The sequence below is a fragment of the Drosophila simulans genome, chromosome 3L (assembly GCF_016746395.2).
Source record: "Drosophila simulans strain w501 chromosome 3L, Prin_Dsim_3.1, whole genome shotgun sequence".
Classification (NCBI taxonomy): domain Eukaryota; kingdom Metazoa; phylum Arthropoda; class Insecta; order Diptera; family Drosophilidae; genus Drosophila; species Drosophila simulans.
Window position 1 is genome coordinate 231,425 of NC_052522.2, and position 15,578 is coordinate 247,002.

Here is a 15,578-nt window from a genome sequence, read left to right on the forward strand (position 1 = left end):
TTTTTTTTATATTTATTTTTCCTCGGTAACGGGTGTCTCATAGTCGAGAAACTACTATGCGACTTTATCGTTCTCTTCTGCTTTTATTTCCAAAACAGATCAACAGAACATGTAGAGTGCAGATTATAGTTACAAATTCATAGAAGACATAAATTACCCCTCGTTAGAATGTCCCAAGCAATACTGAGTCAGTATACTTTTGCAGTATTTTTTAGGATTTTTTGTATATACAAAATGGACGAAATGAAGTGAAAAACCACTACTTTAAAATTAAGTTTTTAGCAATGCCCTTGAAGATCACTAAAATATGATGTCGGCCATCGTTTTTCAACAAACGAGAGCGTGTTCCTGTGTGCTCATCACGATCCGTAACGCCAGCATTCGGGAAGAAATTGTCCCCAAAAAACAGTCTCTGCTGGCTGAGACAAGAAAAACGCCCAGCTGTGCGGGCAGAGCTATAAAAGGGCGCGCAGCCAACGCGCTCTATCCAGTTGAAAAGAGTGCGTTGTAAAGAACAGTCATAAGCAGTCCGCTAAGAGATTAGTAGCAACTACGAAGTGAAGGTGTGTGTATACCATATTCTCAAATTTCTCTTCGTGTCGTCGCAAATAAAAACCTTGTAAAATCATCGAAATGGTGGCGTACTACGACGAGTGCGACGCAGCCGAGAACCCCAAGACCCTGACCGACTGGGTCCGTAACTTCCGCGTTAAGCGCCAGAAAATGCGTCGCAAGTTGAGAGGCGCTGGTAGCGACCTACGCGTGAACGCCATTTTGTCGACGGCCCTGCTCCACGCGGAGCACGAGCTGCGTAGAAAGCAGCAGGAGCGCTTCAGCCGCTGGCTGGATATTCAAACACGGTTTGTGCCCCACGGCAGAACGCACTGCGCCAGTGACGCGTACTCTGCAGTGGCGACCTCGACCACCAAGGCTGCCGCAGAAGCAGAGGCGGAAAACAATTTATGGAGCAGCGAGCTTAGTAGCCTCGACAGTTTTATGCGTAGCTTGAGCAGCAACAATGGCAACCAAAGCACCAGCAACAACAATAACAATGGGAGCAACAGTTATACGGGCGCCAGCAATAACCATAACACCAACAATGAGCAGCACAGCTGCGCCATTGCCGTGGCCAGTTAGTTAGACAGAGACGACCGTATGGTGCGCACTTTATGTGTATGCACGGCTGACACACGCATCTATATAAACAAAATGGCGTCAGGATGGGAAGAACAGTTTGGTTTTCAGCTGCCCGTTCGAATCAAATCGTATACCATTGTTCAAATACGTAGCTTTAGCCCTATTTGTCTTCTGTTAAAATAGTTTTATTACGACAACCAATTTCTCATTTGCAGTCGCAAACATGTGCAAGGCTGTTGTAGATTGTAAAGAAAGAATGAAGGATTGGAAGAGTGTGAGGAGACGCTGAGCAAACGGCCTTCAAATCGAAAGTGGTGTGAGTCATGCTGCCACCAGATATCCATGCGAAAAGCCACCAGGCATTGGTCACGGAGCACACTCGGTTTGTAAATAAGTATATTTTTTTAGTTAAATAACGTAACTTAATGAGTGTGGCGAAATAAGAGGTCGCTTACAGGCATTCCAAACGTCACGAAATCGGTCAGACAAAGAAAAAAAATAACTCGATATACTTACACAATGCATACACACTTACACATCTACATGTCGCGATGGTGTGTGAGCATGAACGCTCGTGCTATTTTTGTGTACACCAAGTTGAGCTACTTTTGTTGTCCGATGTGTCGAGAAATTCGATTTCGAATTCAATTCGAACGTTCGTCATCGCCACTTCTGCGAGTTACATACGGTTCATATTGAATCACTAGCGCTAGAAAACGGGCAATATTGCAAAGTAAACGAGTGAAAGTCGAAAACAACCCAACTATTAACTGTAAATGTACTTAAAGTAAGCATACAGAACTGATATTTGATAAAACCTAAAATAAAACTATTATAATTAATAACTGTTAAAATCAACGTTGCCTTTATTTATTATTCACCCAGACCAGTCTCAGATTTGTTGCTAGGCAAGCACCAACCCTCTCCCAGTTTGACATAACCCGCACCTATAATGAATTTTGTTTTGCAGTTTCCTGCTCCTCGCACGTTAATGGCAACGATGATGAGGAACGGAACACAAACAAGAAACTACGTCGCAGTGGGTCACTGAATGAATCCGCGTCCCGGTAGCAACAATAGTTCGACTATGGCTGGTACTGGTAAAGAAGAATCCCAAACCCGATCGTCGCAGTGACGATGACGTTGCGTTGTAGAGTTACTGAGTGAGTCTCAACGTCTGTCCGAGTCCCCCCACGTCCAACGCCAGGCACTGAGTTCCGCAAACCAGCCGATGGCCGATTCTACACAGATCGCCGGAGCAGGGAGCAGCAGCAGCAAACACCACCGAGTCTCCTCTGCATGCCAATGCCCATGCAATTCAGTCGCAGCGGACAGAACATTGGGGACAAGGCGGAATGCGCGCGGCAGCAGCTCCAGCTCGCATCAGCTTACCTGCGTTTGAAGCTCTCGTTGCCAACCACCGACAATCACCACCTATTCTGCATTGAACGCTTCGCAGCTGCTGATCACCACCCACCCATCCGCACAGATACACGGTATTTGGTATATCAGCTGCGAACAAAATATTGCTTTTTAAACAAAATTCCAGAGAAAAGAACAGCGGAACAGAACATTTATCATCGAAACGACACTGAGGAACTGCTGTAATCCTTTTGGTTGAACACCTTGTGGGATTGTTATTGTGATAAACAATTGAATGGCAGTCGTCGAGTTTTTATCTTTATCTTTATTCGCTCGGTACACTTTCCTGGACTTCTCTTTCACCGTTTATGATTTTGGCAAGCGATTATTGGACCCTTTGCATTCAAATTCCCCATCTTCCTAATCAATAGGCTAGATAAGGCCGCTTAAATCTTTGTAGCTGCATGTCACAGTTGATCGGTTCCTGTGGGTGCATTTGTTTGATGGGATTACTTTGCCGTCTTCAAGTATTCACGGTCTTGAGGGCACCAGACAAGGATCTTCCAAGCAAATTTAAACGGAAGCCGGCGTGAGAGTGTGTAGACTAGGCACGACCATCACTTTTCGTTTTTTTTTTTTTTAGCGTTGCATCGCAGTTGATCGGTGCCTGCGGGCATGTATAAATGGAACCTAGCGAGGCGGAAGCTTGAGCTCTTCAATTCTATGACCCCAAACAACGCTCCTGCGACAGCAAGCCTTCAATTAGAATATGTGCAAAGAAGCATAACTAATCAACTGAACAAGCGTAAAAGCTAAGATAAATGCAACCGATATCTTTTCTTTCGTATTTTGTAGAAATACATTTTCATGGAGTGATAATCTACAGGGAATACCACGTCGCCGCTATGGGCCCGCCCAATTCATGTAAATTTGTGTTTTTATGTCCAAAAACATTTTTTGTCTTGTAGCATTATGGCTGCAGTTGAATGTACCTGCCCATAATTAATGCCTGCATATCAAGAGTAATTGATGCTAAAACGCAACAGGGAAAACATTCTGAACATCGAACAGGGAACATCGGCCTCTGTAAGGAATGTGCAATCGATATCCTATTCTCTCGTATTTTATAGAAATACATGTTGTGGAACAGTTTAGATGCTATGGAATTATACCACGTAGTTGGACCACGACACAAATTTAATTTAAGTATGGAGAAAAACGTTTTTCTGTTTTCAAGCTGTTGCCGTTGAATGTGCCTGCCCACATCTCATCTATAGCTTCTGAGTTAATCCAACAGCGAACCGTCTATTCTTGGGACCGCGTTTGAGAAATGGTTGGATCTTTACATTGCTCATTTAATACTAAAGTTTATCTTCTTTCCCATTGACCTAGAGGCTTATTTATGAATTCATTGCAGTTTTTATAATAAGACTTCGGTTTCATGCAACCAGTCTTATCAATCACATAGTTGACTCACCTGTGCACATTTGCCTGTATTGAAACCAACCGAGAACATGTAGCAAAATTTCTTGAGGCAATGGGAATCAAATGCCAACTTGAAAGCAATAACACCAACACTAAGTCGTCGCAGTCCAACATCCATACTACACGTCGAATTCGAATTGAAGCCGCTGGTCAGGTCTGAACCCAACTAGAACCCGCTTACACCTGTTTTTCAGCAATTTTTCTGGCCAGGATGTGGATTATTTGTAACAGAAACTTCGTTTGTCTTGAGCGTCGCTAAGATTGGCCGTTTGACCCTTCCAAAAGTGAGATTCTAAGCAGCCTTAAATTTATTTTACAATTCTTACAGCGGTGCCGCACAGTTGAGTGTGCCTGTGGGCATCGATTAAGCAATATTTGATCCGAAGGGCAGGGCAGTGGACCGTTCCGTTGATGAAGATGTGCACCGCTCCGAGCTGGCTAAGTCTACTGCTGTGCTGCTGCAAATCGTTAAAGGGAACCCAAAACGATGCATCAAGTCCATCCAGTTAGCCTTCTCTTCCTAAGCACAGCTCACCTGCGCTACAACGACAATCAATTCAAGCGCACCTGCTTCTGCAAGCGAGCACAACGTCAAATGAGCATCGAGCACAGAAAGCAAGCAAACAACCAGGTTAATGGCTTCCTCTGCTGACAATGAACTTTACGCCTTTACATTGCAGCCAAGAAGCCTCTTAGTGCATATTCAACTACCAGCACAGAGCTTCTCAATGACTGAGTAAGCATTGTTCTAACCGCATCGGGTCCTGACCGAGTCCGACTTGGGTGCCTCTGGCCGCAAGATCTACATTGGGACAGAGCCAGAATAGGAGCGCTTATCTCGCGCAATGATGTGCTGAGCTGAACCTATGCACGTACTGCATTGCACCGCACAGATATGTGCGTTCGGTCCACGCTAAAGGGAATCAAATGCGTTTGGACCGAGAGCCGATACACCGCACCATCACCAGTATTCGCTGTGAAGTGAGCTGATGTGTTGTCGTTGTTACAGGGCTGCTGCTGCAACTGCGCCACAGGTATCCTCGCCTAGCGTCGGTAACTATCATTTGTCAATTTTAGCGGCCGGCAGTGTACATCAAACATTGAAGTCCGGAGTCCGGAGTGGCATGTCATTTACGGCAGATGTGAAACCAGCAATTGGTGCTCAAGCATTCGATTTCAAATCTGAAGATTGAAGACTATCGACGCAGACTTCCAGAACGGAGCGCAGGAAGGACAAAGCACTTCGATCACCAGCGGGTTGTCGTTTTACTTGCACTTTCCTTCCGTAGGTAGCCCAGAATTCGAGAAAACCCATATCCATCGCAAAGGGAAACAAATGCGATTAGTGTTTGAAGACCAACCAGGGTGTGCAATGTGTCGCACCAAGATTAGCCAGTTGAGCCCATAACTCCTGGCCCGCCGATCATCGTACCGCAAAAGGGAATCAAATGCGAGGTGGTACTACAGCAGTCGAGCTCCTCGTTGAGCTCCTGGTTTAAGTCGAACTCCCAACTGAGCTCCTGGTCGAGTTCTTCACTTCAGCGTTATTATCGTAAAGGGAATCCAACACGATGTACAGCGACAGCGGCAGGCAGGGTCACCCAATACACAAAGGTATACGAATATGAGCAGGGTTCTAGTCCGTGCAATTACGCTTTTCAGAACCTCTCACAAACTAATCTGCACGTGTCTAAATCTGGCTGCTATCTGCAATCTGCCAGGCGCGACATCAATCATATTCGTCATGTTGGTCTCAAAGGGAATCCAAGAGACACGCGCCCCGCGGTACAACCAACTGAAGACCAAATAGATTTTGTTATGCATTATTAACCATGCATTTTAGAAGTCATATCCTGATAATTTTTTCCTTTAGTGTTTTCAAATCTATGTATTCTAAACGAATCGTTTCATTATCTTGTAGGCTTGTATAAACCTTTAATTTATTACTTGTAAACCTTTCCTCTAAGAGTCAATGCGGACATCCGACTTCGCTGACGATTGCATCGCGACTGCATTACCCTAGGATAGACGGTCCGGTCTAGAAGTAGCAGCAAGAGTCAGTTAAATATCAGTACCGCTCTTAGCACAAGATTCCTGGCAGTAAGATGAATTGGATGCATCGTACATAGACGTTTCAAACTGCAGAGGACCATTTGACCCCCGAACCAAGGCAGGGAGACCATACATACACAGGCGGAGGCGGCAGTGCTGACACTCAATACCTTCGAGTTTCAACACTCTACCTTTTACATATATTTACTGGGCATTCAATCACCAAATTCGCATCCTGGGTCTATTTGGAGCATATTAAGAACGAACACTACACGGCGTAGGAGCACCACACGCTTTGCTCATTTATATTATGAGAAGTCCTAAAATCCTCCTCGGATCATTCTTCATTATCTGCATTTGGAGCAACAAGTAGGCTGGAGGTATCATTTCTTCGCTAAGCACCATCGAATTTACACTACTGGCTTGGGATAGCACCTAATTCTTTGAGGGTTTCGGCACTGATGACGACTTCAATCCTTGTTTCAACCCGTACCCCTTCGAACCAATATAAAAGTTGGATTGCTTTTGCTTCGCTACACACTGGTCGATTCTTTTTCTCTGTGAGGACCCTTCGTGAGGATATTAGATTTGTTGAGGAATGATTCTCTAACTTGGACTGCGGCGTGGGATTCATCGATTCATTTATCCATCGACAGCGGCCTAGGAGTACATTTTGACAGCGGCGTGGGATTTTCGGCTCTCAAAGATGACGGACTTACGGATACTTCAGACTGCGGCGAGGGATGTCAAGTTTTTGCAACGCGGGACTATTAGGGCGTTTAGGCCAGGGCGCTAGGAACAATATTCTTAAGACTACTGGAATTTATATCAATGGAGATGACTGCGGCGTGGGAGACGAAGATCGGGACTGCAGCGAGGGATGGAGGTTCTGGACAGCGGCGTGGGATTCTTATGAGATTGGACGGCGGCGTGGGATCATTTTTTGACGGCAGCGTGGGAGCATAGGACTGCAGCGTGGGAATTTTTGACGGCTGCGAGGGATCCTCATCGGTTAAAGATCATCGGTTTAATTTTTCGGCAATTGGTCAGCAATCGCATTTCATATACATGCGTGTCACTTCATTTATTGATAGTTCAAAGCTGATATACTTAGGTGGCGTGATCAGCGTAATCACGCCTCCAAAAATACGCATCCCTGACTTATCCCTTATATGGAAAATCTTCATTGAATATACATTTATTTACACTTCTGGAATACCGGAAAGCAACCCCAATACTTATGCCGATGATCCTAATACATGCAACGATTCAAGAGCACAATAAATTGATTTTTGAAAAGAATGCTAATTTTAATTTGGTTTATTGGGTTTTGGTAATATTTTATAATTGCTCAAATTGAAAGGTTCCCATAAGGATAAGTCCTGACAGGGACTGTTGTATTATAGGTTGAATAAAACGTTCCATTATTTTTGCCAACGACAAATGCTGGATTTACGATTTTACCTTGGGATGGGTTTGGTTGATAAACGCCAGTTACTCCTGTTTGGGGATTATTACTGGCCACCCGGCCGCTTGAAAAACCTGAAGCTTGCGCTGGGACGCTACCTGGTAAATCGCCATGAGATCCCTGGTTGGTGTGAATCCACGATCGGTTCTGAGATGGTATTATAAATCCGGGCGCCTGGAGGACAGGTTGGTGAACCGCCGGCGCAGTCCAATTGGTCTTTTCGACAGCTCTGTGAATTGTCGAGTGGTTGTATCCACCGGTATAGGTGCGGGCGGGCGCGATGGCTAAGGCATTTGGGCGACGAAAAACAGGGTCAGCTAAAACCGTGTACTGGAACTGCAGAGGCCCAAAAATAATAGCTGAGTAGAAAACGAGTACTTTAGGAGGAGCTTTCACACAGAATAATATATGTATATTCATGTAAGTATTGTACCTAAGATTACGACCAATTGATAAATCGCCTCCATATTTATAAGTATTCTCTCTGAAATTCGGAACGGAACTGTCTTGGGAATCCATTTCGAAATTGTCTACAAGTGCGTCAAGCCAGGTTATCTTGATTGTTTTGCATTAGTATTTATTTATTTTATTTATATTATTTTTGCGTCGTTATGTACTACTTGGCGTCTTATCTCTGTGCCATAATAATATTTAAACTGAAAATATGTTAGTTGGAGTAAATTAATCTATTACTTTAGTTTGCTGTTGTTGAAGCATATCAACCTCGCGTCATCGAAAAAAGACCCTCACAAGACCCTCTTCGAACTATTTGAATGTCTAAAAACGAATAGTGAAATATATTTGTGATTAAAAAAATGGGATATAAAAAATGGGACTCACCAGCTCCACAGAAACGGGCACAATTAAATTTTTCCTCGTTCATATAAAGCTGCATATTGCTGCCGCAAATGGGATTGTATTGCGATGTGGTGGGACAGTTACCAAAGCAGTTCAGAAATTCCTGGGTTGGGGCCGGTGCGGGTACGAATGGTGTAAGGCCTCCTGGTATTCTTACATTGTTAACCAATACTAAGTTTGTTGTGCTGGTGGGCGAAATTGGTATTGCCGTCGTTGCTGCGGCATTATTCCATGGGTTACGAGATGTTTCGAAAATTAAAGGTTCTTGGGCTGCGCCCAACTGACTTAAACAAGCCAAAATAAATATTGGATGCCAATTGATGCACATCTTTAACTGAATCCTGAAGCTTATACTCGTATGTGCTTTCGTTCGCTGATCGAGGGAAACTGAACGGACACAAGAAACAGCTGCACTAAACATAAGGAACTTCACATATACTGGAAAGTTTTACTTCAGTGAATCAAAACACAAAGTAGTAAATAAGATGGGGGAACGCCACTGAATACAGGTTTCTAAAGCAGACAATCGTCTGGAAAATCCAGTTCTGTACGATGCCGCTACTAATTTTAAGTTTATTATCGTGTGCTTGTATTTGCGATAATCTAGGGAAATCCCAGATTTGATTCATCGAAAATATGGGTTGGAAACAAGAAGAAACTTTAACTTCGTGATGACTTATCCAATAATAATATTATAGTAAGGGACTGCTGCAATTCGAGGGCCAGGCATGGAGAACGCAGGAGAAACATATTGCATAGAACGCTCCAGTTTTAGGTAGTTTTTCGAAATACCTACGAAGCCAATTGTAGCTGAAAATCTCGGTATGTTGTTAAACCCATTCAGTTAAATGTAGGTGCACTACTTACAGCTTGAAGTGGAAGGCACATTCAATGGTTCTCCATTCCATGCATCAGTGCCATTCAGTACCATGGCTTGTTTGTAATCTGGACTCAAGGCTCTTTGTAAGCATTTTCCCATATGGAGGCTTTCCCTAGTTCGACCACAACGACAGACGGCCAGTAAAGGTTTGTACATCTCCGGAGATACGAATTGCGATTCGCCTTGTTTGTTGTGCACAAAAGGGCACAAGTCTATAAGGTAGAGTATGTGATTAGAACTATAAACAGAATTATAAACCTCTATGTAAATATACCTTTTAATTTTAGTTGGTTACTAAGTTGAGAATTAATCTCAGATTGGTGGTAGAACTTGTTAGTTTGCTTGTCCGAAATTCCGCTCCAAGCTTTTGGAAAACTACGACGTGAATTGTGCTCCATGCGCACTTGCTCCTTTCTAAAATTGTTAATAATATCTGCTATTCAATATTAAATAAGATGCGCTGAACTCTTACAGCTTTCCAATCACTTTAGCAGGTTCCATCGTTTTATTGTATTTAACTAGTCAATAATTTTGTTCAATAAACCCGTTTTCTGTGCACGCTTGCCATGGCAACCAGTCTTTAGTTAATTAGTATTTTTATACCCGTTACTCGTAGAAAAAACAACTTCTACGCATTCTAGTAACGCCTACGCAACTAAAGCACATCTGATATATATATATATATAGTGACGTATTCACGCCAACTCATCACGCTCAGTTAATTGAGTTTCGTCTGCTCTCTCTAAAGCTCTTCTTAACGTAAACATCCAAGAACATCACATGATTTTACCGTTTAAAGCTATTTTCTATTCTTTATGTCTGTAACCCCTTCTCAATCTCACTCACATTTGAAATTAGTCTTAAGTTGAAAGTTATACTGTAAAGTTCAATAAGTCTTAAACCGATATTTAATAAAAACCACAACCGAATTTATTCAGTGTTTAATTTATTTCGGAGTTGATCCTAGTTTAAATACGGATCATTTGTTCGACAAATAAAAACAATTTAACTTTCAGCGTTGATCTTAGTTAAATACGGATCATTTGTTCGGCTCAATTAAAAAACTTTTTAACTGGCGCAGCCGGTAGGATAACTCAAAGATTGCTTGATGCGAAAATATAAAATTTTTAATTCCTGTAATCTGTGTTATCCGCCAAAGAACTTACGTAGTGTTACTGTGAAAGTGAAGTGTTGACCATTAATACGCATACACTTAAAAGAACAGTGACACACATCTGTTTAAACAACAGTGAACTTCCAACATTTACCGGAGCTATAAATCCAGAAATTTTTTTTGGTTACTCCGAACAAGTGAATTGCTGGAAAATAAAAAATAAAAAAAAAAGAACCTAAAACTAAATATATTAAGGAATTACCAAATAAGTGAAAAATTAAAATCTAAGTGAAACAAAACATAAGGAAGTAAACTCAAATCAATCAGTTAAAAAAAAAAAATCTTTAATACGAACTATTAAATAAGTGCATATAAAACAAAACTATATACACTCAAAGAAAATATATATCTAAATAAACTCTATCTAAGCTCAACGGAAAATAACAAAAGAAATAAATCTTAACGTGTTTTCAAGAGAGGAGAGTTATAAACTTCAAACGTAACATAAGTGAAAAATCAATAAGAGTGAATAAAATTTAAATGAAGACAAACAAAAAACTGAAGATATAAAGTTTGAATAAATTAAAAATAAACTAAAACTATACAATACAAAAATAAAAATAACAATAATAAAATTATGAAATAACCGCTACTCACGAAACATCAGTAACTATAAACATTTAAAACCAAAAAAAAAGAAACCAACAATTTTGACCAAAAAATGGCAGTAGCAGCACCAAGCCCAATAATGCTGTCCGACTCGAATATGATTCAAGTTGAACGACAAATAAATGGAGTCGAACACTTCAACGGGGACCCACAGACCCTGTATACGTTCATCAGCCGCATCGATTTCATCCTGGCACTATATCAAACGACCGACGAACGGCAGAAGCTCACCATCTTCGGACACATTGAGCGCAACATCGCGGGAGAGGTCATCCGCACACTAGGAGTTACGAACCTCACCACCTGGACGGAACTCAGGACTCATCTGATCCTAAACTACAAACCCCAGAGACCAAATCATCTACTATTGGAGGACTTCCGGAATACCCAATTCCGAGGTAACGTTCGTGAATTTTTAGAAGAAGCCGAACGTAGACGGCAGATATTAACAAATAAGTTAGACTTAGAAAGCGACACTGCAGAAACTACCCTGTATAACCAACTAATACGAACCAGTATAGAAACATTAATTCTAAGATTACCAACTCACATACAGTTAAGAATAGTTAAATGCGAAATTCCGAATTTAAGATCATTAATAAATATATTGCAAGAAAAGGGAATTTATGAAATAGCAACTACATACAAGAACAATACACAGCCAGTCTCAAATCCCATTAAATCACCTAACAATGCAACTCACAGACAAACAACTAACTACTATAATCATACAACACCATTCCAACCATCATACAACGCCATGTATCAACCAATTCGCCAACCAATTTCATATATACCACCTCAATTACCCAGAACTAACCCTAATCCGTTTTCCCAATACCAATACCGTCAACTTCACCCTCATCCTAACGTATCTGTTATAGCTCAACCTAGACCATTGAATCGTCAACATACATTTGACCAGAACCGACCAGGACTTAGTTATTCAAACGCACTAAATACAAGAGAAAATATAACGACCGGTGGACCAGCACTAAAGAGACAACGACCGTCTGACAGTGGACAATCACGTATGAGTTTTGATGAGGCTCGTTACCAAGAAGAATTAGACCAAACTCATCAACAGTTCAATCCTTACATGCATTACGGGAATCATCCCCAATATCCTTTCGATCTTTACATGCCTTACGGGCCGCCCCCCAACAACATCCCGATTTATTACATGCCTTACGACCCCCCACAACAACATCCGGTTGGCATACAGGAGATGGCAGAGGCACGAGAAGAGCCAACTGAACCTCCTATGGAATTAATAACAGAAGCTGAAACGGCTGAGAATTTTCGGCCCCAAGCCTCGGAACAAGCCAATTCATAATTATTAAACACAAAGGACTCAATTTAAAATGCTTAATAGACACAGGCTCAACAGTAAATATGGCCACTCAAAATTTTTTCAAATTACCAATCCAAGAGATAGCTAAGAAAATAAACTCAAGTAATGGCCAGTTCATTGCACAAAAGAAAGTAACGTTACCCAAAAATAATCTTTTCCCTAAACCATACGATTTTTTGATATATCCTTTTTCATCTAAATACGACTTAATTTTAGGACGACAATTACTTGACGAAGGAACTACATCAGTAAATTACGGACCCCGTACAGTTACAATATACGGACACGTGCACGAAATGATCGATGCCTTCCTTCCTTCAGAAGAAATACATATTCAAGATACACAGAATAATCCCTTTAGGCTAGACCACTTAAATTCCGAAGAAAAAGCAAAATTGATAACCCTCCTAAAAGACTTCCAGGACCTTCAATATAAGAAGGGAGACCAGCTCACATTCACTAATAACGTAAAACACACTATTAGAACATCCCATAATGACCCAGTATACAGAAAGCCTTACGGATACGCACCCGGACTAGATACGGAAGTAGAAAAACAAACAAAAGAAATGTTAGATCAGGGAATAATCCGAGAAAGCAATTCCCCTTATTGTAGCCCCATTGTAGTAGTACCCAAGAAAACAGACACCTCCGGACAGAAGAAATACAGAATAGCCATAGACTACCGTAACCTCAATGAAATAACAATAGCAGACAAATACCCAATACCAAATATGGACGAAATCTTAAGCAAGTTAGGAGGATGCAACTATTTCACTACAATTGACTTAATCAAAGGGTTTCACCAAATAGAAATGGACCCCGAGTCTATCCCCAAAACAGCCTTCACAACTAAGACAGGGCATTACGAGTATACCCGTATGCCATTTGGACTGAAAAACGCCCCAGCTACCTTCCAACGATGTATGAACGATGTACTTCGTCCACTATTAAATAAAATCTGTATGGTATACTTGGACGACATTATTGTATTTTCAGCTTCCTTAGAGGAACATCTTCAATCCCTTAGAGCAGTCTTTCAAGCATTATCTAATGCTAATCTAAAACTCCAATTAGATAAATGCGAGTTTTTAAAACACGACACATATTTCTTAGGACATATGGTTTCTCCAGAAGGTATAAGACCTAACCCGGAAAAACTACGAGCAATAGAAAATTACCCCCTTCCTACTAAGCCGAAGGAGATAAAATCATTTTTAGGACTCACAGGTTTTTATAGAAAGTTCATACCCCATTTCGCACAGATTGCAAAACCCCTAACAACATGTCTTAAAAAGGACAAAAAAGTAGATAGTAAAAACCCGGAATATATTGAGGCATTCAAAAGGTTAAAACTCCTTATTTCTAACGATCCCATACTTCGATCACCAGACTTCAAGAAAAAATTTGTACTCACAACAGATGCTAGTAATGTAGCTCTAGGAGCAGTACTTTCTCAAGATGGTCACCCCATAAGTTATATTAGCAGAACACTTAACGACCATGAAACAAACTACAGTACGATTGAAAAAGAACTACTAGCTATTGTTTGGGCAACGAAAACGTTTAGACACTATTTGCTAGGTCGACATTTTGAAATAGCAAGTGATCACCAACCGTTATGCTGGTTGCACAAGATGAAGGAGCCCAACGCTAAATTAACAAGGTGGAAATTCAGACTTGCAGAATACGACTTCGATATTAAATACGTCAAAGGCAAAGAAAATCATGTAGCAGATGCCCTATCCAGGATTACTATAGAGGAAGCGTTCTTTACTGAAGCTACACAGCACAGCGCCCAAGAAGACAACCAGAATTTAATTTCCCTAACAGAAAAAGCGGTAAATAATTACAATAGACAAGTCATTTTCACTAAGGGACCAGAAAAAGTAAAACAGGAGAATTATTATAAGAAAAAGATCATTCATATTTCGTACGAAACACTCACTTATAAAAAAGCCAAACAGTATTTGATAGATTACTTTGTAAACAACCACAGCGCTTTATACATAGACAGCGACGCTGATTTTGAAACAATCCAGGCAGCCCATAAAGAAATTATCAACCCAAGCACCACAAAGGTAATTAGAAGCCTAACTTTACTAAAAAACATTAAATCATATGCAGAATTTAAGGAATTAATCCTTCAATCCCATGAAAAGTTATTGCACCCAGGAATCCAGAAAACTAAGAAATTATTTAGTGAAAACTACTTTTTTCCAAATAGCCAACTACAAATCCAAAACATTATAAACGAATGTCAAGTTTGTAATCTAGCAAAGTCAGAGCATAGAAATACCAAAGTCCCATTTAAACTCACGCCAAGTATAGAATTCTGTAGAGACAAATTCGTTATAGATATTTACTCAGCCGAAGGCAAACACTATTTAAGCTGTATAGACACTTATTCAAAATTCGCTACACTAGAGCAGATAAAAACCAAGGACTGGATAGAATGCAAGAACGCCCTGATGCGCATATTTAATCAATTGGGAAAACCGAAGCTATTAAAAGCAGACAGAGATGGTGCATTTTCAAGTCTAGCATTAAAAGAATGGTTAGAAACAGAAGGAGTGGAACTACAGCTAAATACCACGAAAACAGGAGTAGCAGATATAGAACGTTTTCATAAGACCATTAACGAAAAAATAAGAATAATCAATACTATGAAAAATACTGAAATAGACCTGAGTAAAATAGAAACTATACTTTATACTTACAATCACAAAACAAAACATGACACCACGGGACAAACGCCCGCTCACATATTCTTATACGCAGGACAACCTACCTTGAACACGCAGGAACTAAAGAAAACTAAAATAGACAAATTAAACAAAGGTAGAGAAGACCACGATATCGACACAAGATACAGAAAAGGACCATTACAAAAAGGCAAATTGGACAACCCATATAAACCAACCAAAAACGTAGAACAAACAGACCCTGACCATTACAAAATTACTAATAGAAACAGAGCTATGCATTACTACAAAACACAATTCAAAAAACGAAAGAAAATTAATCAAACCCATACCCCGATTCAAATGGCTACCAGTTAGACTACATAGATTCACAATTATATTTTGAAAAGGAAAACAAAGTGTATAGTAATGAAAATAAAGAAATAAACAATGAATGTGTCACCAATATAATTAAGCACCTAAATCCAATCTGTAATTTTAAGCCAATACCCACA

At 40.7% G+C, this 15,578-nt stretch overlaps 4 protein-coding genes and 1 non-coding gene across 6 annotated transcripts; 2 read left to right on the top strand and 3 right to left on the bottom strand.

Moving 5' to 3' along the window:
• Positions 1-289: 289 nt before the first annotated feature.
• LOC27209338 lies at positions 290-7,338 on the top strand. Of its 2 annotated transcripts, XR_001601327.3 has the most exons (4): positions 290-563; positions 1,353-1,519; positions 2,108-2,231; positions 2,292-7,338. It is a non-coding gene; the product is annotated as an uncharacterized LOC27209338 (transcript). The 2 variants fall into 2 exon arrangements; XR_001601326.3 differs by having other exon boundaries at positions 2,108-7,338.
• On the top strand, positions 570-1,387 carry LOC123327018 (putative uncharacterized protein DDB_G0281733). Its single transcript, XM_044922982.1, has one exon. It carries the CDS (start codon positions 634-636, stop codon positions 1,135-1,137), a length of 504 nt encoding a protein of 167 aa, XP_044778917.1. The 5' UTR covers positions 570-633; the 3' UTR covers positions 1,138-1,387.
• On the bottom strand, positions 6,803-8,022 carry LOC27208681. Its single transcript, XM_016184244.3, has 2 exons — positions 7,938-8,022; positions 6,803-7,863 (listed from the first exon to the last, which is right to left on the bottom strand). Exons 1-2 carry the CDS (start codon positions 7,969-7,971, stop codon positions 7,388-7,390), a joined length of 510 nt encoding a protein of 169 aa, XP_016029657.1. The 5' UTR covers positions 7,972-8,022; the 3' UTR covers positions 6,803-7,387.
• Positions 7,749-8,907, bottom strand: LOC27206957. The gene is made up of 3 exons (XM_016182728.3): positions 8,345-8,907; positions 7,938-8,281; positions 7,749-7,881 (listed from the first exon to the last, which is right to left on the bottom strand). Exons 1-2 carry the CDS (start codon positions 8,781-8,783, stop codon positions 8,223-8,225), a joined length of 498 nt encoding a protein of 165 aa, XP_016029658.2. The 5' UTR covers positions 8,784-8,907; the 3' UTR covers positions 7,749-7,881; positions 7,938-8,222.
• LOC6736216 lies at positions 8,867-9,857 on the bottom strand. The gene is made up of 4 exons (XM_016170533.2): positions 9,715-9,857; positions 9,517-9,656; positions 9,230-9,454; positions 8,867-9,172 (listed from the first exon to the last, which is right to left on the bottom strand). Exons 1-4 carry the CDS (start codon positions 9,741-9,743, stop codon positions 9,039-9,041), a joined length of 528 nt encoding a protein of 175 aa, XP_016029659.1. The 5' UTR covers positions 9,744-9,857; the 3' UTR covers positions 8,867-9,038.
• Between the last annotated feature and the right edge of the window lie 5,721 nt (positions 9,858-15,578).